Source organism: Varroa jacobsoni, unplaced genomic scaffold, assembly GCF_002532875.2.
Source record: "Varroa jacobsoni isolate VJ856 unplaced genomic scaffold, vjacob_1.0 scaffold_612, whole genome shotgun sequence".
Classification (NCBI taxonomy): domain Eukaryota; kingdom Metazoa; phylum Arthropoda; class Arachnida; order Mesostigmata; family Varroidae; genus Varroa; species Varroa jacobsoni.
In genome coordinates, this window is record NW_019213514.1 from 33444 (window position 1) to 58866 (window position 25423).

The window sequence follows — 25423 nt, forward strand, 5'->3', positions numbered from 1 at the left end:
TCTCAGAATAATGCATAAGCTATCCTCGCAAACACGCGTATGGCAATGTCTGTTCAAAATTTCAAATAGATGAACGGCCAATTTTGTCTGCTTCAAGTAACAACATAACCGCATTATCTGTATTATCAGATACGTTTTTTCTATACTACTTAGCTATGGTTTTCTTTTGCCTGTTTTTGAAATTTCGAATCTCATCTAGTTAAATGCACTCTCGAACGCGCACTGGAGCTGCCGTGGCTGTAGGTGTGGGCCAAGTAAGATTTGTGTGAGTAGTGGGTGAATTCAGCTGGCGTAAACATAAACTCTAGCTCGGTTCAACAGGCAACGTTTGCGTTTGTAGCAGCTTAACGCTAGAAGTTGTCGAGATGCAAGCATCGTTCCGAACCGAATCGAGTTCGAAATAGACAAAACCGCTTTACTGACAACAAACACACATGAGCACTTACTAATCGCTATAGGTGAAAAAAATTTTTGAATTGTATCATCTTTATTTAAAAAAAGTGAGATCCTTGACGGGCTTTTGTTGAAGTAACGACCCTTAAGCGTTTCCGAGCTTTTTCGTGACCAACTGGCTATTTATTAGTCTATATATATACTGTATATTTAAAACTGCAACTGATTCGTGTTAAAAGTCAGGTTCTTTCTATTTCTCCCTCGTCTTAGATATGCCCAGTACTACAAGGAGTGGTCTAAATAACGTTTTGAAACACGTACTGAGAACTTACCAGGCACTGTAATCATTCATTAGTAACGCTTTATGTAAGGATCTCATTATTTAATATCGGATTTTTAATACGGTGTAGAACTACAATTGCGCACGTATTTGAACAGAACATTGTCGCGTAACAAGTTGTCTGGTAGTCTCGTACTCCTCCCTTTCCTTCCGATCTCGCCTACCCTTTGTGAACGTGTGAAAAGATTATCCAGTACTTTACTCTAATGCGGAAAATTCGCCAGAGAGCGGTAAATCATCGAGTCTTGTGAACGGCGCCAGTTAACTATGGACACTTATCTATAGATTCGTACTGTATGTGTTATCCTAGTGTCGTGTAGCAAAGACTACACTAGAAATTGTGCATCGCTGATGACAGGTCAGCCCTGTCTGTAAAAGATAATATGTGCTGTGCTTTTATCTTTAGATGGGGTAATTCCAGAAGCCATTAAAACAAATTGTCACCAACTAATCCGCTGCAGTTGCTTCGTCGCCCCTCTTACGGCAAGAAAGCAATCCCGCAGTTGCCGAGCGAGTTATTTGAGCGACAGTAGCGTTTGTGAGCAAGAAGGTAAAATATTTTAGGGAGTTTATGTGGCAACCTAAATCAGACAAATTAGGTTTGGCAACTTAACTGGCTGGAGTAGCTACCACATAGTGCTTTGAAACACCGAGCTACAAGGAGGTGGCAATTTCTGCGAAATCTGGCGTTGCTCTGCGTGATATATGGATGTCTTGGTCTACCGCTTTTTGTTCTCGGCTGTTTCCAATAGGCGAGAAGCTGTTTGAAAAATATGCCTAAGTGATGCTTGGTCAGCCATACGGTTTAGATATCTAGATAGCGGTGCGTTATAGGCGACGACAGATCGATTCTCACAGAGTGTGCACTTTGAACGCGGCGAAAGGCATTTGACCGAAGGAAGATCACTATATATGTGCCGTTGAACGAAGTGCACGCGCACGTATATAGTTGTCACGGTGGTATAGTTACTATCAACAGTGTGAGGTCCTTTGTTACCACAACGACGTTAAGAAGTACAGTTTTTCCAGTGGAGTTATTCGATTAGTTTATAACGAAAAAAAAAGAAGCATCACAACGCGCCGAGTCAGGAAGTCTGAATACGAATTCAGTGTCGTGGGAATATAAAATTCAGTCCTGACTGCACGCTGCAGGTGAGTACAAATGTTTAACGAAAAAAAGAGCACTGTAATCTATCATGGCTAGTCGACAGGTGTAATATAAAAGAACAGAGCCTGATAAAGCTATCGATGTATCTCGGAACCGTACATTACAATGTTTTGACCGTTTGCTGAAGACGCTCAAAGCAATCGTACTAATTTCACCAAATGCCTGTACACAGAAATATTCTAACAGAATAAGTTTATAAGAATAATCCTTTCCTTGAACTAAATCGCTACCCTGTGGTGCCTTTATTAATAACAACATGAGTGAGCTCGGCATGTAGCGCCGTGTTGATGTTGCATGTCAGACTTCATTTGAGCTGATCTTCGAAATAAGCAAAAACATTCACATAACCAAAAGTCCATACGGGGTCCATTGGATTCTCTATTTTTTGCCAAGATGATGTCGAAATCATAGTAACCCCTCATATTTAGAATTCGAGCATTTTCTTTTAATTTCTTATTGTAAAATGTTTGCACCAGTCTTTCTTACCGTACAGCTCTTTTCACTTAACATTTTCACCAGCATATATGGAATCTATTTGGGAAACATAATCTCTAAGCAATTAATTCTAAATGGCACGTTTCTCTCCGTACTTATTACGCATCAATGATGCTCAAGCAGTCTATAATTATGCTAATGATACACGATTTGAGTTATTTCATATGTTCGGTCTATAAGATCACTCTATATATATATATATATATATATATTAGTTACTGAGAAAGTACTTTTACACTGACATAGAAATACAAATGAAAGTCATTTAGAAAATGATACATCACAGGCCTGTTCTCTATATTTGTAATTTTTAGCTAAATAATGTTGGTAAATAAGAGGTAATACTTGGAAAATGTTTAGAAACCAGTTCAACAAATTTGCTAAAAACAGACTTAAACAATGTTAAGTTAGCTAACAATGTTAGTTAAGGCGACACTCATATCAGTACTGGTAATTACTAGTGCTAATCATTTTCTGCTCTTTTCACTGTTAGATCCCTTCTCCACATGCACCTCATAGCATTTTCAGGACTTTTTCTAGTGTTTACGAATAGAATGCTGCGACGTCAAATTGAACGTCAAATTTTTTTTGTTAGCGTTGACGCAGCTTTACGGTGCATAGCGTTGTTCTACACCGTTTTTCAGTGCAGATTAAGTAAGGCAACCATGTAATGCACAGCGTTTCTTTTTTTTAACACAAGAACAAAGGTTAGTCCCAAGGTGTAGGGCCTGACAGATACTAAGAGATAATATTCGTTGTTTAATATAGACCAAAAAACAAGCTGCGATACTTGGGAGCGATTGATGTATACTCTATATTTTCATACCAGTATATCGAAAATGAATAATTATACCGCATACCACCATACAGTAGTATAATTTGTTTTACGGTTTATAGCCGTATAAAAGTGCTTTGAATTCGACTTGTATTATCCAAAAAACCGTTGGTGTAACGAATTTATGCGAAGTAAAAAATAATACCATGACTGATACGTATACATTTAGCAGTAAATAGGACTTCTAGTAAACGATTAATATCCACATGTGGGTTAAGTATAAGAGTTTGTCATTGATCGTTATAGTCTGTCAGCCTATGTGCTCTGTTTTGTGCTGAATGCCTGCTTTGACGGCGGCAGCCCCACTTCCACGACTGCTTCCTGACAAGTTTACTGGAAAGATTCGGTGAAGCCAGGGGAAACAAATTCGGAGAGTGCATTTTGATCATGTTTCGAGGTACACAGATATATATATATCTGTTACACAAATAGCAATATATATTGCTATTTGTGTAATAACAGTGTTATTTACATTGCCATTCACGTTCGCCGTTAGCGTTGATGCAGCTTTACGGTGCATAGCGTTGTTCTACACCGTCTGCGTCAGCAGCTCCACTTGCGGTGCGTATGCTAGTAGCAAAGACTATTACCAGCCAAAGTTAAATTTGCATGGAAACACGCACATCGAAAACGTGGCTACCCTCCCCTATAACAGTTGTTTTTCTTTAGTTATGTTAGCTCAAGATCGGTCCGCTTCCTTCCGTAGCTAATGCCACGTGATGATCTTCATAAATTTTTTTTTGAAAATGCGAAATTTGCCGTTGATCTCGATAAAATATGAAATTTGAATTCCATCTGCGCTCTATGTTGATGCTCCGTTTAGTGGTAAAAAATACACATTTTGCAAATGTGTTGCACAGAGGATGTAATAATATATAAATACTCCTATAAACATAATAATGACCTCTTCAATATTTATTTTTATTATCTAGTTATCTAATATTTAACCAATTTATATATAATAACATAATGTAAAATTTCGCGCTAAAGCGCAGTTTTACACAATCATTTTATAGAACTTCATGTTCTGAATAGTAACATTATTTAAATAGAAATGCATTCGAAACAAAACTCGTGACCGTTCCATTTAAAGCTAGAACGACGAAGCTAGAAGTCGTAAAGATAGCGTATTACTTCGCTGGAATTTTTTTGTTGATAAAGCACAACTCTGCTTAATACTCGCGCTGTATTTCACATCCTCTGTTGCGATCATAGTAACAAATGTGTGTGGTAAGAAATTGGTGGTTCATATTTGTTAAGTAATAAGCCATGACAATTACCGTGTTTTACCTGATTAAGGGGATGGTCATAGAATCTGTATATGCTAAAGGAAACGGTAGGACAGCAACCTTATGGTGTTAAGGAAGATTGGAACAACATCCGGTCAGGAGCGGGGCGCCCATACTTCTCCCGCGTAAGTTATATTCTATGTCATGATTCTATATTTGATATATATATATATATATATATATATACTTGATCATGTAAATTCTATATTTATATGAAGCTAATGCATATTACGAAACGCATGATGTCATACTGACAGCAACGTATTTTTCAAAATGGGGTCAGCACTGAATGCCTTTTTGCTCTAGCAGCAAGATTTCATTGGATAAAATCGGAAGCATGTCACGTATGGTGTCTTCGAAACGGGCTGCTAAACAATTGTCTACAGTGTGGTGGGTTTTATTCGTTCGATATGAGTAGATTTTTTTTCAATCAAACATCGGTTCCAACAATGAAACGCTACCAACTGACTCAACGCAGTTGTCGGTCACAGGGTGCTATGTTTTAGCGAAATTTTTTTCTTCGAAAAAATGCGATCTCAAGTCGGCGAAAAACCACTAACGAATTGCCGAGTGAAAGAGAATTATCAGGCTGATATCACAGGTCCTGCTCCTGTTATACTAGTAAGTAGAGACTAAGAGGCGCCTTGACCCTAATTAGGTAGTACATTTTGTTGTTCTAGTCTTGAGCGTTAAACTGCTGATTACCAGCTTGTGAGCTGTTTAGGGGTAAGCAGACGGATACACAGAACTACAGCTAAGAGTTTTGACTCTTAAAGGGTTAAGACTCGAAAATGATAATGATCTGCAGAGTTGAACAAATATGGAATTGTTTCTCCTTCATTTATCATCAAAATTTCATTAGATTGAATTTGTGAGGTATCTGTGCATGATGCAGATATGAGATCTACGGGCATAGATGCCATCGTCATACGGTAGGTGTTGGTTTTACGCCGTTTATACCTGAAGACGATATCGCCTGGTGCTACGTATTTGTCTGCATGAACCACTTGGTTGACAAAACCTTTGATTAGAAAATGTTATGATTTAAATACTTCGATTGATATGAAACTTGTTGTCATGGATGGACGTATTCTTCTGCCTAACCGAATGCACAGAATAGTCCTACTGCCTTGTGGAAACTGCTATATCTCGCGAGTTGTGTCGACGTAAAAATAGCTATAAAATTGTGGATTAGCCGCGATAAGCATGGAATTGCGGACGAATGATCTCTGTACACGAGTTGTCACATAAATTGCGTAGCGTTGGAAAATTTTAGCAGTGAACACATCCTAAGAAGAACATAGTTTCTTGCTATTCAGAGCTCTTTTAAACCTAATTTTTTTTGTTATTGAAAGTAGGTGAAAAAGTTACAAGAATAATACGTTTAGAATATTAGGAAATCGTTATACAAATTTTATATTATATCTTTATATATATATATATATATATTATATATTTTATTTTATATCGTTATATTTGAGTGTCGTTAGTCGTGTTCAGTGACTGGTTTGTTGAGTGATCGGGGTTCCTATTACAGAGTCACTCTTGTTCGATAAGATCATTTAATAACTCTGTTCTGTGTCACCTTCTGGCGAAATAGATCTCATTTTAGCCCTTTGCTCAAATCGTGCGTCATCGTTTGCTTTTCCTAACGTCCTATTGACGTATATATTGCTGTAGCGTTACCGCCTCACCGACATGATTTGATGCCACGCTATTGGTAACGATCTAGATAACGACGTCAGCCCAACTACGATGCAAGACGAATGAACGTAAAACTAACAAAAGCGTTTTTCGCTTCAGGGTAATGAGGAGTAATCAAGTTCTTAAGAGGAAGAAAGCAAACGATCGGTTTGTAAGTTGCTTCAGAACCAGCCACTGAGATAAATCACCTAATGACTAATCGACTGACTGATTCACTAGGTGATTAGTGATGATGACTAGTGGTTCAATGACCAAGTAAATCTAAGCGTTTACTTTGCACTCGTAGCAGTTTCGTGTGATGACCACAAGAGTCCCTATCATTGTCTGTGAGGATCCTCTTGATCCTATGCTCCATTCTACTAAGGAGCAAACGCTGGTGTGGTTATGATGCCACCAACTGTCGGCGGTGACACTGTCGATTGGCTTTACAGGATGATGACAGCAGCGGCTTTAGTAACGAGAAATTCTCATCGTTCATCTCGCTATGGCTGTCAAACGGAAATTCCGTTCATTCTATGCAATCGCTACGGCAGTCGTGGCATTGGGACGCTTAGATATTGTTGGTTGGCGTTGTATTAGGCTTTTTGTCAACGAGAGCATTAATATGATAACGCGAGCGATTTGACGTCATCAATTGATGCGCTGCAAAGCCACTGGTAATCGTTTGTTCATCCTGTTATTGGGCATGTCGATGCTGATCAATAATTTTCTAGTGCACCCCTTGTTGACAGGCAGGCCGAGGGGTGTATAGCGATTTGAAACAATGACCTAGCTTTCGTATGTATAGAAATGTTGACGCTACTATTGGTAAATCCACGTCTATCGCTGATTACTGCAGAAGACGTCACTGCTGCTGCCCACAGTATACCTAATATTGCACACGTAGATCACTGAAGTAGCAATTGAAAGGCTTGGACTGGGGTACAGATGAAACTAGGAAGGGGTCAATTAGTCCCCTAGTACGTTACTGAATCAGCTGAACGTCTTTAGTACAGGCCAAATGATCTGATACCAATCGAACAGCGTCTGCTATAGTACAAGACTATGCAGTAGTTGTCGTAGTCTATTAATGAGCTGATAGGTAAAATTGAAGTACAGCTCTGTTTGAAAGCGGTATTATTTAATGTTATAAAATGAAACCTCACTGACGTCTAATATAGCTATACGTACTCATTCCGTGGTAAATTAGTGCAGTATTATTAGTTCCGTACAGAGACAACAGCAGATAGAATTCGGTCTGGATGCTTTTAGCAAACGTGTATCTGAATGAAATCAACTACTAGGTGGCATCATCTATGGTGGATTCCATGTTTCATAGAACCTATGCGAAAGATGTGGTCCGTGGTATGGATCGAGCAAATATATAATTTTCTTATATCTATGATCAAAAAGTTAGGTGATCAACTCTACAGTTAGTTGCTGTTCTGAGAGTAAGTAAGCATTAGCATATCTTGATTGGCGCGGCGAACGGTTATACTTGAATGTGTGTTGTACATTTCAACGAGTTTGTCCAAGCAATAATATGTCGCTGCTTTGGAATAGTTCGTTTGCTCAGCACCCGTTGCCGCTGTTGACTTTTTCATTTCCCGTCATTTCAGTTCCCGATTCGCTGATCGGTGTTCCTGTTATTCAATGCGGATTGATCTAACAAAATTGTTTAGCAAAACAGGCTGTAATATAATAAAATCATTCCCATTCTAAAAACGTACCGACATTTAGCTTGCGACAAAGCAGTTGTTAGCGACCTTAATTTTTCTGTTCATTCGGCTAGAGAATCGGTTAAGTTGCAATTTGAATAAATTTGCGAATATGATTGTGAAATATCTAAATCATACGTGTGATTATTACTGTTTTTATGGTACAGGAATATTTACTCCGTGCGAATATACATCTCTCTAATACCGATTGTACAAGACGAGATGTTATCTATAAATAAGAGAATCCTTTTTTGCACAAAACTATGTTAATGTTATATTTGCAAACAAGAATGCAGGTTTCCGAGATTATGTTGGAGCTATGAGTTTGGAAAACTTTTTCTACTTAAGCGCTATAAAACTAATTTGATGCTTTTCAATTATTAATAAGATTGCCAACTATCCCTCGATGCACAATGTTTTTACTCAGCACGCAACTGCTAATAATGCAAAAAAGCTTTATAAACCTTCCAGCCACCTCTGAAAAACCGTATTTTGATATTTTAAACGTATTACCTAATCCGGTCGAATAGTTGTAGTGTAGTAGAGGATCATACATCACAGAACAAACTCAAATTCGTTCTGTGCTTTTGACATAACTTTCAACACAACCCAGTTTCCATGGTTTAACAACCAATAAGTTGGCCAAAAATATTTGTTGTTCCTGTTTTTGATCGAAAACAGATTAATTACTTTAATTTGATCGTAATAATGCAATTGGTGGATCTATGGCCGTAATGATTAGCGTTGTCAATATTTAAGTATTTCATTTACGAGCGCTTGCTAAGAAGACACTCGATTCTAAATTCTTTCTGTAAGCTCCAAAAGTTTATTAACTTTTGGAGCTTCCAGAAAGAATAGGCGGAAAGAAAAATCTATTTACACGTTTACTGCATTATTATGCCGTGCTGCTACCCAAGTAAATAGGTTACGATTTGTTGTTGTTGCAAATTGTTTTGATACAGTAATATATAAGGTTTAAAATAACAGCTTAATATAAGATACATCATCTCTATAATCTGGGGCGTAAAATGTATATAATTGGGGTAGTATATCGACAAACAAGTTTTTTGCATCTCTTTGAACTCGCCTATAAATCCTTGCCATTAACTCAATAAACATAAGCAATTACCATAAATCAATTTCCTCCTTACTTGTTCGAAACTCAGCCCAAAACTGAAGTGTAAATGAACTTAAATCCATCGTCTGCAAAAACAAAAGTCGAATTGGATGTTCTTCTGCTAATAATATTTTTAGCTTACTTATTCAGCGGTAAGCACAATTTATAAGATTTATCCGATTTATGTTTATCCGAAGGGAGCTTATTTTACCCGATTTGAAATATCAAAATACTTTATTAGATTTTAATGCTGTATGTAGGTAATCTGAAAGACCAGCATTATATTTCGCTTGTGACACTACAGTCCGTTCTCACTAAAAGACCAGCGATACAGCTGATACGAGCGTCAGAGAGTTCTGTTGCCTCGACTCTATTCTATATTAACGCTGTCCTTCAACTATGTAAACAACTATTATAATTGAATTTCGTATTATCAATTAAACTATTATGTAGTTTATTTTCTAAAGAGTATAGATTAACTCACAATTAACTAAATTATAGTGGAATCCTTACTTCTCAACAGCGTTTGAAGTAATTCCCCGGCACGAAGCCGCGGCCAATCATTTTTCACACGTCCAATGTACCGCGTTTCAAAGAGAGTAACCACGATGCGTATGTGTAAGAAGTGTAGAACAGTAAGCATTTGTGCTTGTGATCGTAGCACACTGTCGTCATTTAGCTTAGGCGACGTGGATGTTGTTAGTTTTATTGGCAGCTGGAACGATTCGTCTATGACCTATTACGCTCGAACAGTGGCATGCACACTACTGATGTCTGTTACAACACGTCTGAAGCTCCACTGTTGCGGGAAGATGGAACGGTGATTGCCGGTGCCGTACGGGTCGGCGTGTCTCTTTGTGCGTGTACGCGGTTGCCATCTGTTAATGGCGTAGCTATGGGTATAAATGAGAAGGGGCAGAAATCGTAAGGATCAGGAGGGAAAAACTGCGTAGCAGATGCGCGATACACGACGACTTAGTGGTGTTCACTGTGGTGGTGTTTGAGGTATTGTTGGCTTATTATTGAACACGTGTTGGAAGCGATTACTATGGGGCGGATATGAAATCTCCAAAATATGTCCCACCCACTGGTGTATATGTGAACAATGCAATTGCAGTAGTCTTTTGATTTCGATAACACAATAAGTGAAAATCATGAAAATGATTTTATTTGAGAAAATCAGTAGTGTACCTTGTCGTTTAGTTAAAAGCGAGCCAAATAAGCGTTAAATAAATTTGGATGATGGAATCTAAGGCTCAAACACGTATATATGCCGCAAGTTTCGCTCACCAAATTACTCTATCCGGATAACAAGAAATATACTAATTAAAATGCCAAAAAGATGTAGGAATGAAGATCGAGTCACATATTCAAACCAAGTATTTAAGTCAAGTCATTAAGATAAAATTATAATATTAGTCCGATTGGTAATCGTTTAAAACTATAGGCTTCTTTAAGAACTTCATTTGATTACACATAATGGCGTACTATGTGTTGACGGTTGGGCCTAAAGCAGAGAGCCTGATTTTTCCAACCCTTCCCAGAGCATAATTGACGAAAAAGGTAATCAGTAGGTCTATAGCTAGTTATGTTTTTTATGGAAACCTGATAGGTATGTATTTACGTGCTATAATTTTTTTATTTCATAAATATGTGAGAATAGATATGATGCGGAAGAAGTATATTTGAGATATATACATATCTCATCACGTCTAGATGTTAGCTTGTTTCAAAGTGAACTCATCTCTACGATAATATAGCTTTATTTTGTCTATCATCGTAAAATGTTTGTACTGCCGAGATTTGCACAGAAAATCATAGAATCGTATGTTACGGATATTTGAATGAATGAATACTTCTTACTAGTCGACATGTTGAAACTTAACCGTTGAATCACACAAGCAAACTTCTTACTTGCGGTTGACGGGCAGACACATGCGTTTTCGCCCACAAAACATTCGCATTCTTCTAATCAAAAACAGCCCGACCCGAAAAACGGCATCGTCTAACATATTCGACGGTTCGACTCGAAACCCCGCACTATACCGGTACTTCAGTGCTCGGTGGCATCAGCTAGATCTCACAGTAACGACAATAATGTATACTTTTATCTTCTTCTTGGTGGGAGTTGCTTCGTTGATTTTATCACAATCCAGACTGAAATGGACAATTTACCAACTCTTCAATCGAGTCAGTGGCGTTGCTAGTAAGAACAGCTACGCTACAAACGTAATGGGGAGGATCTCAGGGCGGAAGATTGCTACTTAGATTTACTATTATCAGAATAGTACGCTGATAAATATAAATAATATAAACATTAGTAGTATTGATATTTTTACAGAGACAATTTAGCTGCAGCTGAATGGTACATGCACACCCAAACGCCCATCGAAGTATTTATACAATATTTACATGTCTAATTTGAAAAGTGTTTCTTCATAAGCCCCTAAGTGCAAGGATGAAATGGGATGTGAGGCTAACACTAAGCATGACCAAAAAAGTAATAAGTATCGTAAGGTGTCTGCTGTAGTGCAGGTAAAACGATGTTCCCACAGTACCTTCTGGCATGTATCAATGACTCTGCAGCCTATAGAGTGTTCCGTAATCGGTTTGTTAAATGTAAAACAAGTTAGCGCAGCTGCTTAGTAACTACTTCATTTGCAATTGTTCCACTAAATGAGCGTTTTTGAGTTAGTTTTTTTTCCCGGTAATGAGTGATACAACTATGTATGCGACCAAAGTGCCAAACCTTTCATCATATTAGTTCTAGTTTCTAAATTTTGATCTATAACGATAGTTGTTAAACCACTAAAAAGTATAACCTTAGCGTATATTTAGCGACTCTGATTCTGATTTTATCTCGTCAGGGCTTAGTGTTGTTTTTTTTTGAACATAATACATACGGCCTCAAATATCGTAGAAAATGACTACCCAAGACCGCTTGCCATTGGATATGGACGCGAACATTTCAATACACATATATGTAGCAATAGAAAAAAGCATTATAAATTTCTTATGAAATTCTATGATATTCCGTGCAAAAGCCGTTGTATCCAATTCTGACAAATACCCAATAATCAACACGGAGCTAACAGAAAATGTACACTTACTTCGTATTTGCTAGCGAGGTACCAGGTAGGCGCGTAACCTATGCTTTGGCCTCCGAACCTGTGCGTAGACAACCACCTTCGTCGTAGAACGCTGCAGTACCTCCGTGACATAACGCATTACCGTGTCTGCATTTTGCAAGATGATATCTAGAGTCACTAATTGAAGGTCAATATTAGGCTTGCTATTATGATACAACTTTATCAATCTTTTGACCAAACTTATGAAAATAGCAATAAGTATAATTGAGAAATGTACGACACATGAAGTGTTAGAAAGCTCCCCATTTATTACTTGGCTGCTTGTTTTACCACTTCTTAACATAATTTGTAATGCCCATCAATGGGTTAGTCATTCAATCTGGGTAGAAATCCGGGTAAAGAATTAGTTATAGCACCATGAAAGCTGCAGGAGAAGCTGTGTCACCGTGGTAGCACTTATTTTTTTTACAAGACACCTTTTTTAACCGCTTAAATCATATAAACCGCACTATTCCACAGGAACTATGGGACACATCTTCCAAGACTAATATGAGCCTTCAACATCTGCGATACGCTCATCTCAGTGTCGTTCGGTATATTGGGGTTTTATATATCGCAGCTAATAACAGTAAATAGTAGAACGTGAAGAAGGCGTAGTGTCGCTCCGGCATAATCATATGCGACGGCGTCACATCCGGTTCATCGAGCCAGTATCTCCATGGCCAAATGTAGAAACCCAAGATAAGCCGCATGCACGTGGCTACGTAAAATGAGCATAATGGGTTTCGAGAGTAGGGTCAGGTGCAGCCATTGCATAGCGACCATTCGCTTCAAACGAGTCTTACAGAGTTTTCCTTCACGAACGCAAAACAGATATAGATGAAAAAAATTTAATGGCGAGCCATGTATACTCGGCGCGGAAGGCACCGGCTATTCGGTTTCTACCTAAAACTATTGTCGGTGGTATGTGGCGGTAGTCATCTCAGGAGATTGGTATAGCACGAGTGAACAGATTACTCATGTTTTAGAGTTAACCTAGCCAGCTAAACGTTAGAACACTATTTTTCTCATTCTACTCTATTATTTGACTTTGACCTACTTCAAAAATAGATCAGAAGTAGATATTTCTGATCTTTCTCATGCACTAACTGATGCATGCTTGCTTGCGCCAGTAGCAAGAGCAGAACAACTTCCCCTTTCATTTGAAGGAGCGACGAATTAAGTGCTTCGCCCATAATTTCCATCTCGGCAACGCTCCTATCGTATATATTCACTTTATATGCCGCGAATTGATTTTGCAGGCGGCTGTGTTGAAGTCATGCCAAGTAAAAGTAAGAATCTTTACGTCTCCGGAAATAACCAGACGCTTTCTAACAAGTTAAATACGCTAGAAACTGAAAATTGAAACGTAAAAAGAGTTCTTTGTCTTCTGCCCTCTTACTACTTCCTATTTAATTCGATTGATTTATCATGGGTACTGGAAAGGTACCTCTTCCACAAGGACAGATCCTTTTCTCAATATATAGAGAACTTTTTGCGGAACCACATACTTCTCAATGCGGTATCCACTGGGACATACCCACTTTAGTTTTTACGCAACCTCAATACACAGGGACGTTTAGGGCTGTATCAGCAAGACAGATCGTATATAAACACCGATTTCTATTCCCAAGAAACTGAAAGTTTCTATCGAAATTCTCGAATATCGAAAATAAATATTTTATAGTTTCACATTGTGTTTAAAAATTACTTTCACACTAAAGGACATATAAGTAAAACTTGAATAAATATATGTCCGAAGTTAAACATATCGTTTTGTCACGAAAGCCATCTTGTGAGCATTTGCCAACTAAATATATTCTTATTGACGCACAGCCTTTTTTATAGATTGAATGCGACTGCATTGTAAATTGGCATTAAAATAATCTCTAAACTGTATTGAAAAAGTAGTTAAGTATAGAAAATAAGAGATCGATAATTAGCACTAAAAATTGTCGATTTCCATACAAATACTTTCGCAGTCCTACACAAACGTGCCTTTCCATAGATAACGCTCGGCGCAGTGATTTCTGATCAAGTAGTTGTTGCCATACGGTGGCAGCAAGAAATATCGTGTAACTGGAGGCTACTTAGCGATTCCGATGTTATTACCTTGACCCTCTTTTTTGTCCAGCAATATCCAGATGCAAACGTAGCCGACTATATGATATGACAGGGTTTTAGCGAACTCCCGCTAGCGAATTAAAAATACACCTCTCCATGACAATAGAAATGAAAACTTCAAGGGCATTTTTTAGTTCGTGGCTGAAGCGGTACAAGCTGCGTCGCTTCAGCCATGAGTGTGATTGTTTGATTTGAATGTGTGGGCAGGATGTGGCCACAAAGTACTAGACAATCTAAATCTTATCTACCCATTATACCAAAACACTGTAGTGTCAAGCTTAGTATTTTGTTGTTGATTTGTAAAAGTTGATGTAGTTATTTTTAGAAATATAATACCTTGAGATCCAGTTTTCCAGGTTCATACAATGTAGAACAGTATAAAACTCTTATTTTTTAACACGAAATTTGTTTTGTGTTTGTTATAGGTGACTCCCAGCTCAAACAATACAACTACAAAAGAATTACGATGGGGAAGGGACACGTTATTTCGACGGCCATAGGGGTAGTCCTACTAACCTTAGTCGGTTTATCGTGTGCTGATGAACACGCCAGAAGCAAGTAAGAAAACTTTCATAATCTGGTATGCTACACACTTGTATTTGTTATGCACGAATCTTCGCAACTATAAATTGGACGTTATATCGTAAAAAGCCAAACTTTCATGCATTATGATTGACTCGGTGATGTTCCATCCAGTTTGTCGTGAGCTATAAATTTTCCCGTCGCAATTTTTTTTATTCCGCCCCATCTTACCCCTTACTCTTTCCATTTTATTTGCATTATGCCTAGCTTAGCCAAATAATATAATTTAATTGCTAACCTACGCCTCAATTGTCGTAATTTAACCAAAGGCCCCACCGATTCCGTCATCCTATTGCAACTACCCCATTGTTAAAAATGTATTTCTTGATTTAGTCAATATACTAACTTGATTCTTAGCCTTCATTCTGCTCTAAGTGTCCTGTTCTTGCATTAGAATGCTTTAAAAGTCCTAAAAAGGTTGAAATTATCTCATCAGTCTGTTCTAATATTTGATTTTGATAAGTGTTATTTAACATAAGGTATAGCTATAATCCAGCCCGACACTTTAGCAGGCGTCCAATCGCAGTTACCTGTATACCTTGTTTTATTGGTTCTGTGATATAGCCAAAATTATCCAGCTAGTCATATTTCTTTGAGTAACTTTCTTATTTCTGTTAGTAGCCCCGCTACTATGCAGTGCTTTTGCTTCAGTAATTGATTGTCCTTCTAAAATGCATGACACAGCTCAGTACTATACTACAATTAATCTGTTAAAGCACAGCATGTGTTCTGCTGTCCCGTTGCGATACTCTGGTTAGTGACTATACTTCATTAATTTTTTTTGTCCGTAAAGCCGTTAGTTTAGTACAGTTATTCTATGACTCTGTTCCAACAATGAGTGATAAGCCTACTGAAAGTACTCTGGTTTGTTATCCAAATGTCTTTTTCACTTCATGCGGTTCATCGGTTAACGCTCTGTATGCACCGCGATAATTCAAGAAATAACTGAACTCGGCTGAAGGCGCCATTATAAACCGAAACCGATTTACGCATATAACAATAAACAATTTTCGACCATACACGCGGCGTGAGTTTACGATCTTGCTTAATCCAAAAGCCCGGCCAGCCTACAGTTAACCCCGATCTCTTATTGAAACGTGTTGTAATTCATTCACTCCGTCTCTTTATTTCAACAAATATCCATAACGCATTCATGGAGTTAAGGGAAATAAATTCCTCAACCCCCAGGTCGATAGTTTCGAACAAATCGAATTCGTACTGCTTTTCCTACGAGTAATAATACGCTGGAAAAGTATTCATCCCATCAGAAAATGTGATCTATATGTCGAGGCCATTGTTTCTTTCATCAACTAGAACAGCCATGGCAACTATTCTACACTACCTTACTGGAAAATAATAGATGCTAAAAAAGGCCAGATTGCCCAAACTAGGATGATGCTCTACCGGATAAGCCTAACGAAGTATTCTTCCCTATAACGATTATGTAGAGCGGGCAGAGATTTATCATATTTCATCAACCGTTTCACAGCTACTCTCCAAATTAGAACCACGCCTCCCTCAATGAAAAAACTCTGAAGTATATAAATAAAAACAAAGGTGATTCATATTTCATAAATTCATATTTATTTCGGCGAAAATTACCATTTACCACAAAATTATATGGAAACGGAACCCCCAAAGGTTGCTCCCTAGATTCCGTGTGGAGTCCATTGCGTAGAACTTGAAAATCAAAGCATTTTAATTAACTTTTAAAAATTTTATGCAGAAACAGTCTCAACGATCGTTGATTAAATAGCGAAGTAGCATTACGCTTCTTTATCACAAGAAAAATCCCTCATCGGACAAGAGCATTATACATTTGAAGAGCACAAACTATATGCAAACTATATCATTTCCTAAGCAATTCGGCAAAAATTACCATTCTTCCGTAGAACAGTAAACAAATAGAAAAGTCGACGAAAAGTATTGCTATATGCCAGGTTTCGCAATAGATAAAGGGAATATGTGAATTGGAAAACTCGGCCTGTCACGCAAAAAACTCGAGATTTTTAGAAAAGGTAATAGTGATTTTAGCGTTACAATTGTTGTCATGTTAAAAGCGTATGCTTTTTTTGTTAATTAAGACTAACACCATTATCGTGCGTGAAATAGTGTGGTCTTCAGGTTTGAGATCAAATGCGTGAGCTTACTCTGTCTTTTATTTCTCATTTACAGTAATGGTATAGTAAACGAAACCGTGACTAAGGACCCGATCTTAACGGCCCTCTCACAGATATCGGATGAAAATAGGGTTAGTATCAGACAAATCAACGTCCTTACATTTAAAGCCGGTCGTCTGGCCGTCAGAATGAGAACTATGCCGTCGGCCCAGCTCACGTAAGTCTCTCAGATCTTTCGCTAGCGAGATTTAAGACTTAAGAGACCTTATTATTATTAGATCACTTCCTAAAATAATATGCCGTGATTATTTCAAAGTTCAGTAATAACCCTGATAAAAAAAAACAGCTGAATGATATTGAGCTTTTGTGTTGAGGTATTTGCAATTCACTTGTTGTTTGTAAAACTCCTCTACTCGAATTCAAAAGCTTAGAAACGTTTTTTTTCTTAAAAAAATATAAGTTTTTTTTTATAAAACGGTTAGAAAAAAGGTGTTCCTTAATGTGCCATACTATATACGTTTTGGCCTATGTCTTTTTTGTTTGTTTGTTTAATTTCAGTTGCTTATCCGGTTGCATCGGCGAGTTACCTTCATCAGTACAATGCAAGAACGAGGGCTGGGATGGCACCAGCGTGAACTGGCGTTGTGAGGCAAACCTTCAGCGTGGTCGAAGGTTGGAGAATACTCAAGTGCGCTGTGAGGCCTATCCAGATGGCAATAAGGAATACATATTAAAAGGAAGTTGCGCTCTTAGTTATTCACTTGGAGGACATGCAGGTACGTATGGACTGTGAATTCTTGCTCAGATTTATTGCATTAAAAAACATCCTTGACGGGCAAAGCAGATGCATAAGGTGCTTAACTTAAAGTAGGCTCCGAAAAGTCCTAGGGAGATATTCAGACAGATTTTCGATAAAGTGCAGGTTCAACGGGCTCGAAAGGTTATCAAAACAGCGTCATAAGTCGTTTTCGATAATCCTAAATTTTTTAAACCAAAATTAGCCACCGTTTTTTTTGTAGCAGAGTATTTGTCGCCAGCCGAAGCGTCCAGACAAGCTTCAACGGCTAGCCATTTCAAGATGTTTTGTATTTTCGAGTCTTTGGGTCGTTTTGAACTCTTGTATTTGTAAAACCTTTGGTTCGCTATCAGCCCAAAATTATTCTGGGAACAATTAAATTCTGGTAGGATTTACCATGTATATAACGTATTTGAGCTTTTTTTTTAACGAGTCTATACTCATTTGAAAATGATTAATAAGTAGTTTAAACTCCGAATCGAACTTGTAATTGAGACGAACGGAATATGTATTGCATAAACATGGCCATTAACAAGGACATCTTTAGCAGGTGGGAAAAAGCTCGTAGAAATATTTTGTTTTGTTAGGCAGTGCCTTAAAACTAACTCATAACTCATTTGAAACCGACCGTTCTTGATAGAACATACCAGGGATCGACCAGCTACCGTCAGTCCGGGTGGTATTTTATTTATGTGTTATTGTTTGCACTTACTCCAAGGTACGCAATTTACCCTATAGTATAACTACAGGGAACGTTGATAAATCTCAAGCTATTAGCGAGTGTGTACTGGGTGGGGTGATATGTTTAAGAATACGTATGAACTATAAGTGGACTGTACAGATATATAGCTTCCGTTAAAAAGTACAATAAAAGGAATTTCGCACGGTGAGTCTATTCAAAAGAGTGAAAAAAAGTAAAGCTCGACCCTTTGAATACGTGGGCTCGCTTCTGTGCGGTATTCTGTGATACCAAAAGCAATTAATCTGGTGAGCAGCATATAGGTGATATATCCAACTCAGCGATGTTGTCTGCCGACAGCCACGGGTTAAGCCTTACCCTTTCATAACAATAATGAGCCAAAGTAGCAAAAATTACCAAAAATCTATATTTCAGATTTTGAGATAATTATTATCTGTATGTATATATATTTGGACGTGTTTATATAAAGAGGAGGGAAAGAATATATATATTGTCAAATAAGGATCTATGCCAAAGAACTAAATGTAGACGGACAACAGAGTTTGAATTAGATGAACCATTTTGGTTAGGCTATAAGAAACACATTATTAGTTTAACGGTAGTGAGTCAAATTTCGCCTTTTTAATTCGAATTGTAACTTTGATCCCCCTAGACATGCATATTTTTGTTGGATTTAGTAATATAAGACGAGAATGCTCGAGGCCATGTAATGGCTGTGTGTAGGAAGTGATCAAGCTAATATCAATTGGTACACGCTGACGTAATACACTTTATTTACTCAAATAAAAATACCGATACAATAGCTAAGATTAAAGCACCCTCTTTTTAATAATATATAAATTTAAGAGGCAAAGATAAGGACTCCTCGTGATTAACGATTTCAAGCTTTTTTTTCAAACGACTTTTGATAAATCGGCTTTCTATGTGATATGATGTTTTACAACGACCAATCAACTTGTGTCCTAGAAAAAGTTAGCTAAAGTCTATTACGACTTAGCGTCATTATTTGTGTATGCGCTTTTGTCGCTCTTACGTAGGTCTAAGAAGGGCCACGCTAGTTTAATTCAGAATTAGCTCAATGTTTGACTTTGCACTTGACAAATAATAAAGTAAAGATAAAGATATCTAAAGTTCAGTATCTTAAAACGTTCACTAACGTAAAAAGGTATGAAATCCGCATAACATATGTGTGCAGAGAGATTTAAGTACAATTACAGGGAAGGCGCCTGGATAATGAATAACTGACAATGAATAATAATAAATTCTATAGCGGAACCGGCAATTTTTTTCACTATCGTCTTCCAAGATTATAAATAGTTTTTGTCATTATTAATCACCATTCAGAATTATGTAGTTCCATTGCTAACCGCCGTAAAATTTAGAGTATGTTTAACAAGTCATTAACTTTTTCGGGATAACAGAGGAGATGATCGGCTTATACTGAAGATGACTGAAATGCACCCAGAACACGGGTAATTTTAGTTCGAATTATACGGTATGAACAGGTATATTTAAGGACATTGAATAAATCAGATCAAAGCATCTCTTCCATGATCCGTGAACAGCATGACTGATAACACGAATACTGCTTTGCAGCACAGTTTGTTTGGAGAACACATTTCGTAAACATAGTTTACCTGCCGCATTTGCCGTAATTATCGCTTATATGGGCAGTATTAATTATTACTAATTATATGGGCAGAATATTAGTATGGCTAAATATCTACGGAATATCTAGAAGTTTATCTGACTTTGCCTTGTGCATGACAAGATCTTCATATGTTCATCTAAAGAATACTTTTAGGACCCGACCACAAAATGTAATAAAAGAGGTTTCACTACAATCATGTTAAAGTGGGCGTAGTGAAGAATAAGCAAGCGACTTCAATGATGACTGCGTCGGTCTCAATAACCCAATCTCAATTGAATAATGTTCATGCTCGTCTTTTATTAAGAAAACTAGAGGATAAATATTAAAACGTTTTTGCAGAATATATGTCGTATCACTGAGTTTACTCGCACACAAGCAGCCCTCCCAATTATCTAGAATCCTTAGCTGTCTTACTTTGTTATTGCACTTACTTCACATACCGACTAACTGTTATTACCTGTAATCCTATATATAAGTTAGCTTACTAAAAAGAAAAGCTTATAACTGAATTGTTTAGAAAAACCTGTAATCAAGTTAGACTTGAATGAAGTCTAAGGATTGACTTATTTTTTTGTATGTTTGGTATATAATTCAAATATATAATGATTCAAAATAGTTGCTATCAACATTTGCGTAGCCACCTCAGGAATTTCCAAGTTAATCTGTCTTTAAAAATAGATAACTGAATAGAAGTTTATGTTTGTGTACCAAAGATGTTTTTTAATTCCACAAAGTTTATAGGTAAAACACAATCTAATATTTGAAAAGCGCGCGCATTATAATGAAAGCTAGTTATTAAAACAGGGTCTGCATCGTCGAATCCGTCTGTTCGTCATCCGAGCAGCGACAGTCCGCGAAACAAGCCACTCCAATACATCGTTCCACTAATTATGGTCGCTATTCTAGTCGTTATCCTCTGCGCCGTATTTAAGACTTGTATGCGCAAGAGAGATTCTGCGGGAACTATTATGGGACCACCTCCGGAACAGCCGATTGGCGGAGGAGGTTTTTATGGAGGAGGGGGCGCCTATCCCACTCAACCTGGGTTCAACCCCGGATTCGCTCATCCAGGTATGGAACCTCGCCTTTATCAGGGCTATTCCCCAGGTAAGCGTCTTAAACAGACTGCTCAATTTTGTAAATGCCGGCTATAGTGGAAAACGTACTTCAGGCTTTGTGTTTCAAAGGATAAATGTTTTACTGCTGATAATGTTGTCGTGCTAGTACTGTGATATTCGTTTCTATTTCTACCTGCTGGGTATGACCGTCTGGTGAGGATTCCTGAGTCCAAAATTTAGGCCATTTCACCGTTTTCGCAGATGATTTTCGTTAACGGTAGATTCTGCTGTGGCTGCGGGAGCTATAACCGATATTTTGCATGCTTGTTTTTTGTGTCCGTCAATGGCGCTCATTCCATTCACTGAATTGGACGTATTATGCATCCATTAGGCTAGAATTTGTCAACTATCTTTAGATGCAACATAAATCATAACGCTGATTTATTACCATAGATATTGTTATACATCATGCCTTTCTGCAATCGTTCAGTGTTATCTGCTTTACATATATTATTATACATATTACATATATAATTACATATATTTCTGCTTATTTACTATAGATTTTACAAAAAATATTTATCTGTGTCTGTCGTTTCTATTCCCACTTGTTCCTGATACGATAGGTTATGCACCGCCGGTTGTCGCGCCTCAGCCGAGCGGAGGGTCTGGCAGTGCTCTTGGTGCTGGTCTTGGCGGTTTTGCCGCCGGGGCGGCCACAGGTGGTCTACTTGGCTATATGATGGGCAATCGCGGTAGCGATCATCATCATAGTTACAGCGATGGTGGCCATTACGGAGCCTACGGGGGCGAAGTTCGAAATGATGACTACGGCGGTGATGGCGGAGGAGGCGGATATGAAATGAGCACCGACTTCGCTGATACTGCGATGGAATAAAGGAACAACAATAGTACACGTCTCAGTGAAAGCACGCCTGCTTAAAATGAAATCAGAACAACAGTAGTTATAACAACATTTATTGAAACTGAGTCTGATGATGTTTTACTACATCCAGTCATCCAACAGTTCTGTGTTAAAAAAATAAGTGAAAAATCATTCGCAAAATTATTGTTAAGTCGGAAAGAAAAACAGAGCAGCTGATTTCCATATGTACGATGCAAATAGAAAAGACATCGGACCAATTATAGCAACAGAAATTGAGAATAGGCCACATCAGCAATAGCAATAATAATAATAACAAAAAGTATAATAATATCAAAAAAGCATGAAAGTAAAGGTCGCTAACGGAGAAAGTAGTTTTTCAGCTGAAACTAATTACTTTGTTAACATATATGGTTGATTATTAAACACACCCTTTAAACTATGATTTCCAATTTACGGCGCATATTGGCTAGTTTCTATACCATTTATTAGACTAACGATCAACACAGAGTAACATAGCCTTTGAGGCTCTAATTTTATATAGAGGGTTAACCCTTGCAATCAGAACTCATACATTTGATAATATGTTATTCTGAAGAAGCTCTTCAGTGCAGAAAGTATGAGCTACATTTACTCAAAAAACCACATAATACTACTATTCCGGACTAAGTTGGTTACTTCGGGCTCGAAAATAATAATCTATTAGCTAAAAAAAATTTTTAAAAAAAAGCTAGTTTTTGCCGTACATCGCCATCACCGTTGGATAAATGTGATGTTTCCGCTGCGACGAACAATTAATTTAGGAAGTTTCGGAAGGCCAGTTTGATACAATTTTTGCAACAGTACTAGGCAGCCTCTGAATTGTCTTTTGTAGGGAATAAATGCCGATAAAATCATTCAGGGTGACTTTAGTTCACCCTATCAATTCAATCATATAGAGCGAGCACTGATTGGACAATAATGTCAGCAGATCTCTTTAGAACTTCCTAGCGTTTCGATGTTCATAAATATTGTATTTCAATCTGGTGTCTATATATTATGTGTCTGTGCAATAAGATTTCCAGTCGGTCATAGTGAAATAGTCACCAGTATAAAATGCATGTAAAAATAGCATTACAAACAGAACACTGCGCTCCCTTATTTTGATGCTTATAATATACGCTGTTCACGGTTCACTGTCTTCTCTATTCACACACATGTTGTGGCGTTGAAGAACTTAGACGCTACACGTGTAGATCTTATGAAGTTACGTAATTTTTTACAAAGCGATCAAAACAGAAACGGATTTCTTTAGCTGATGTGCAGCTTGGTCAGAAAAAAAAAAACAATTAAAAAAAAACACTGGATCTGACTACAACTGACTCTAAAAGACAGATGTTTGCGTCATAAACAGACAGTAAGTTACGAAGGTACAGTGAATCATTGGCCATTTGTCAAAGAGTACGGTCACGAATTGGCGTCCTTACATAACCTGCTATACGTCTCTTGAGTTTACGTCAGTTTCAGTTCACTCCACAGACTTCTGATGATACGAACGTTCAGGATTCTACCTTAAAAACACGCACCACACTGGGCTGCATGGTGCATCCAATAAGGCTACAGAAATTTAATTATAAGAGAAAATTCTTGTCAGGTTCTCTTTGAATTTAATGGACAGAAGACTCAAACTTCAAGTAGCAAAAACAGATCTGGCACTAATAATTTTATATTATTCTTCATGTCGAACATGCATTCAACAACTGGGAAAGAATACTGGACCATCAATTCTGACAAGTTGGCATTTTTCGTATGGGATCATGATTTAACAACATCAATAGTGTTGTTGAAGCAACATTTTCGATGTTTACAGCTTTATTGCATATAGCCCGCTTAATTGTCACTATCAGCAAACAAAAGCGAGATTTTCGAATAAACGTTCTATATATATACATATATATGCATATAGGTTATTCCCATGCAGATGAGTTGCATTCTCTAGGCGCGAGCGAGAAGAATCGGCAGCTCTGGGGTGTGCATGATGTTTGATTTAAAGATGTCTGAAAATTCTGTGTAGTGCTTGAGTAGTGGTAACAGTTAACTTGTCTATATTGAGAGGGTATGCCGCAATAGGCCTTAAACAAGCGCATGTTCGTATTCGGATTTGCGGCACTCTGAAAAGATCAGTATAGATAAAAAAAATTTTGCTGCACGGAAAAAGTTTCAATCAATGTAGTCACCATGAAACTTTTTCATCAGAAACGTGAGGCTATCATTACATTGGGAGCGAATGGGACGGTTATATCAGCGCAGAGGTGTGAATAACCGTAAACAGTTACCACGCAAGAATATAGCTTTATTCTACTATGTTAGGTCGTCCAAGTTGGAACGTTTCCATAATGTGATTGCAATCCCGCGAAGGGATTTTTCAGGACTGATATTTTCAATCGATAGATGAACGTTGGCGAAATGCCACAGAACTGTGTCTTTCCCACGTTATTAGTTATACAATTTAATAGAGACGAATAGATTTGATAGACAGAATGATTGTTAGCTTTCAAAGTGAAGAAATATCTTTAAAAATAATTTTGATTTCTTTTTATGCCCATTACGTATATAGTGATTGTTGTATATAACATACAACGGGTTTACTATATTAAACATAAGCAGATATCTTGGAATTAATAGTATTTAATCAATCAATAAGCGTAGTTGAAACTAGGTTTCTAGTCAACAGATGATTGTGCCTTCATTTCATCTCAACTTTTAACAATCAATATGATATCATCTTGACAGACAGAAGTCTCAGACAGTTGCAACTTATTTCTATGTAAGTATCACTGAGGATCTTTTACACTATTGCAAAGCAACATACACGTAAGCAGCTCAGTGATTTGCACGAGCTGCACTTGAATGCACCCTAAATATAAGCATACGGAATGCATATATATATACACATGAAGAAAGGAGCTAAAGTTACTTTTCGAACAAAGATCTAATTTTATGTAACGACTTGTAACTTGATGTTAAGGGAGATATAGAATAAATTGCTACCTCTGCACGGAAGGAACAATGCATAGTATTTCAGCAGTGTACTTCCTTTTGACAGGAAAGAGGGAAAGGTGACAGACGCGTAACTAAGAAACGTGTTCGATCATATTGAAGATGGGTCACTCGGTACTTTTTTTTACGTCACATATATTTATTTCGGTGGAATAGGTACAATAAATAATATAGTTTTAAGTATTGAAATAGATCTGCGTGGCATAAAAATTCTACGGAAGTTATCTAGATGGATTTGAAGCACTTGCGGACAGCCCGGCGAGTATTAAAAGCGAGTATTAAATGAGGGAACTTCGTTGCATAA

At 37.5% G+C, this 25423-nt stretch overlaps 1 protein-coding gene and 1 long non-coding RNA gene across 9 annotated transcripts; one reads left to right on the top strand and one right to left on the bottom strand.

Moving 5' to 3' along the window:
- Positions 1 to 278: 278 nt before the first annotated feature.
- On the top strand, positions 279 to 24014 carry LOC111261911 (uncharacterized). 7 transcript variants are annotated; one of them, XM_022835782.2, is made up of 7 exons: positions 279 to 1885; positions 4531 to 4645; positions 14716 to 14848; positions 17048 to 17209; positions 17551 to 17768; positions 20944 to 21246; positions 21824 to 24014. In XM_022835782.2, exons 3-7 carry the CDS (start codon positions 14757 to 14759, stop codon positions 22093 to 22095), a joined length of 1047 nt encoding a protein of 348 aa, XP_022691517.1. In that variant the 5' UTR covers positions 279 to 1885; positions 4531 to 4645; positions 14716 to 14756; the 3' UTR covers positions 22096 to 24014. The 7 variants fall into 7 exon arrangements, with proteins under 7 accessions (XP_022691517.1, XP_022691516.1, XP_022691514.1 ...); XM_022835781.2 differs by lacking the exon at positions 4531 to 4645 and having other exon boundaries at positions 279 to 1283; positions 1763 to 1885; XM_022835779.2 differs by lacking the exon at positions 4531 to 4645 and having other exon boundaries at positions 279 to 458; positions 832 to 1885.
- On the bottom strand, positions 11144 to 13363 carry LOC147753262 (uncharacterized). 2 transcript variants are annotated; one of them, XR_015311733.1, is made up of 4 exons: positions 13227 to 13363; positions 12544 to 12981; positions 12149 to 12274; positions 11144 to 11195 (listed from the first exon to the last, which is right to left on the bottom strand). It is a non-coding gene; the product is annotated as an uncharacterized LOC147753262 (long non-coding RNA). The 2 variants fall into 2 exon arrangements; XR_015311732.1 differs by lacking the exons at positions 11144 to 11195; positions 12149 to 12274 and having other exon boundaries at positions 12416 to 12981.
- Positions 24015 to 25423: the final 1409 nt, after the last annotated feature.

Coding starts and splice junctions, on each gene's coding strand:
- LOC111261911 (XM_022835782.2), top strand. CDS start 14,757: ATGGGGAAGGGACACGTTATTTCGACGGCCATAGGGGTAGTCCTACTA. Junction 14,849..17,047: donor GATGAACACGCCAGAAGCAA/GTAAGAAAACTT, acceptor TCTCATTTACAG/TAATGGTATAGTAAACGAAA. Junction 17,210..17,550: donor ATGCCGTCGGCCCAGCTCAC/GTAAGTCTCTCA, acceptor GTTTAATTTCAG/TTGCTTATCCGGTTGCATCG.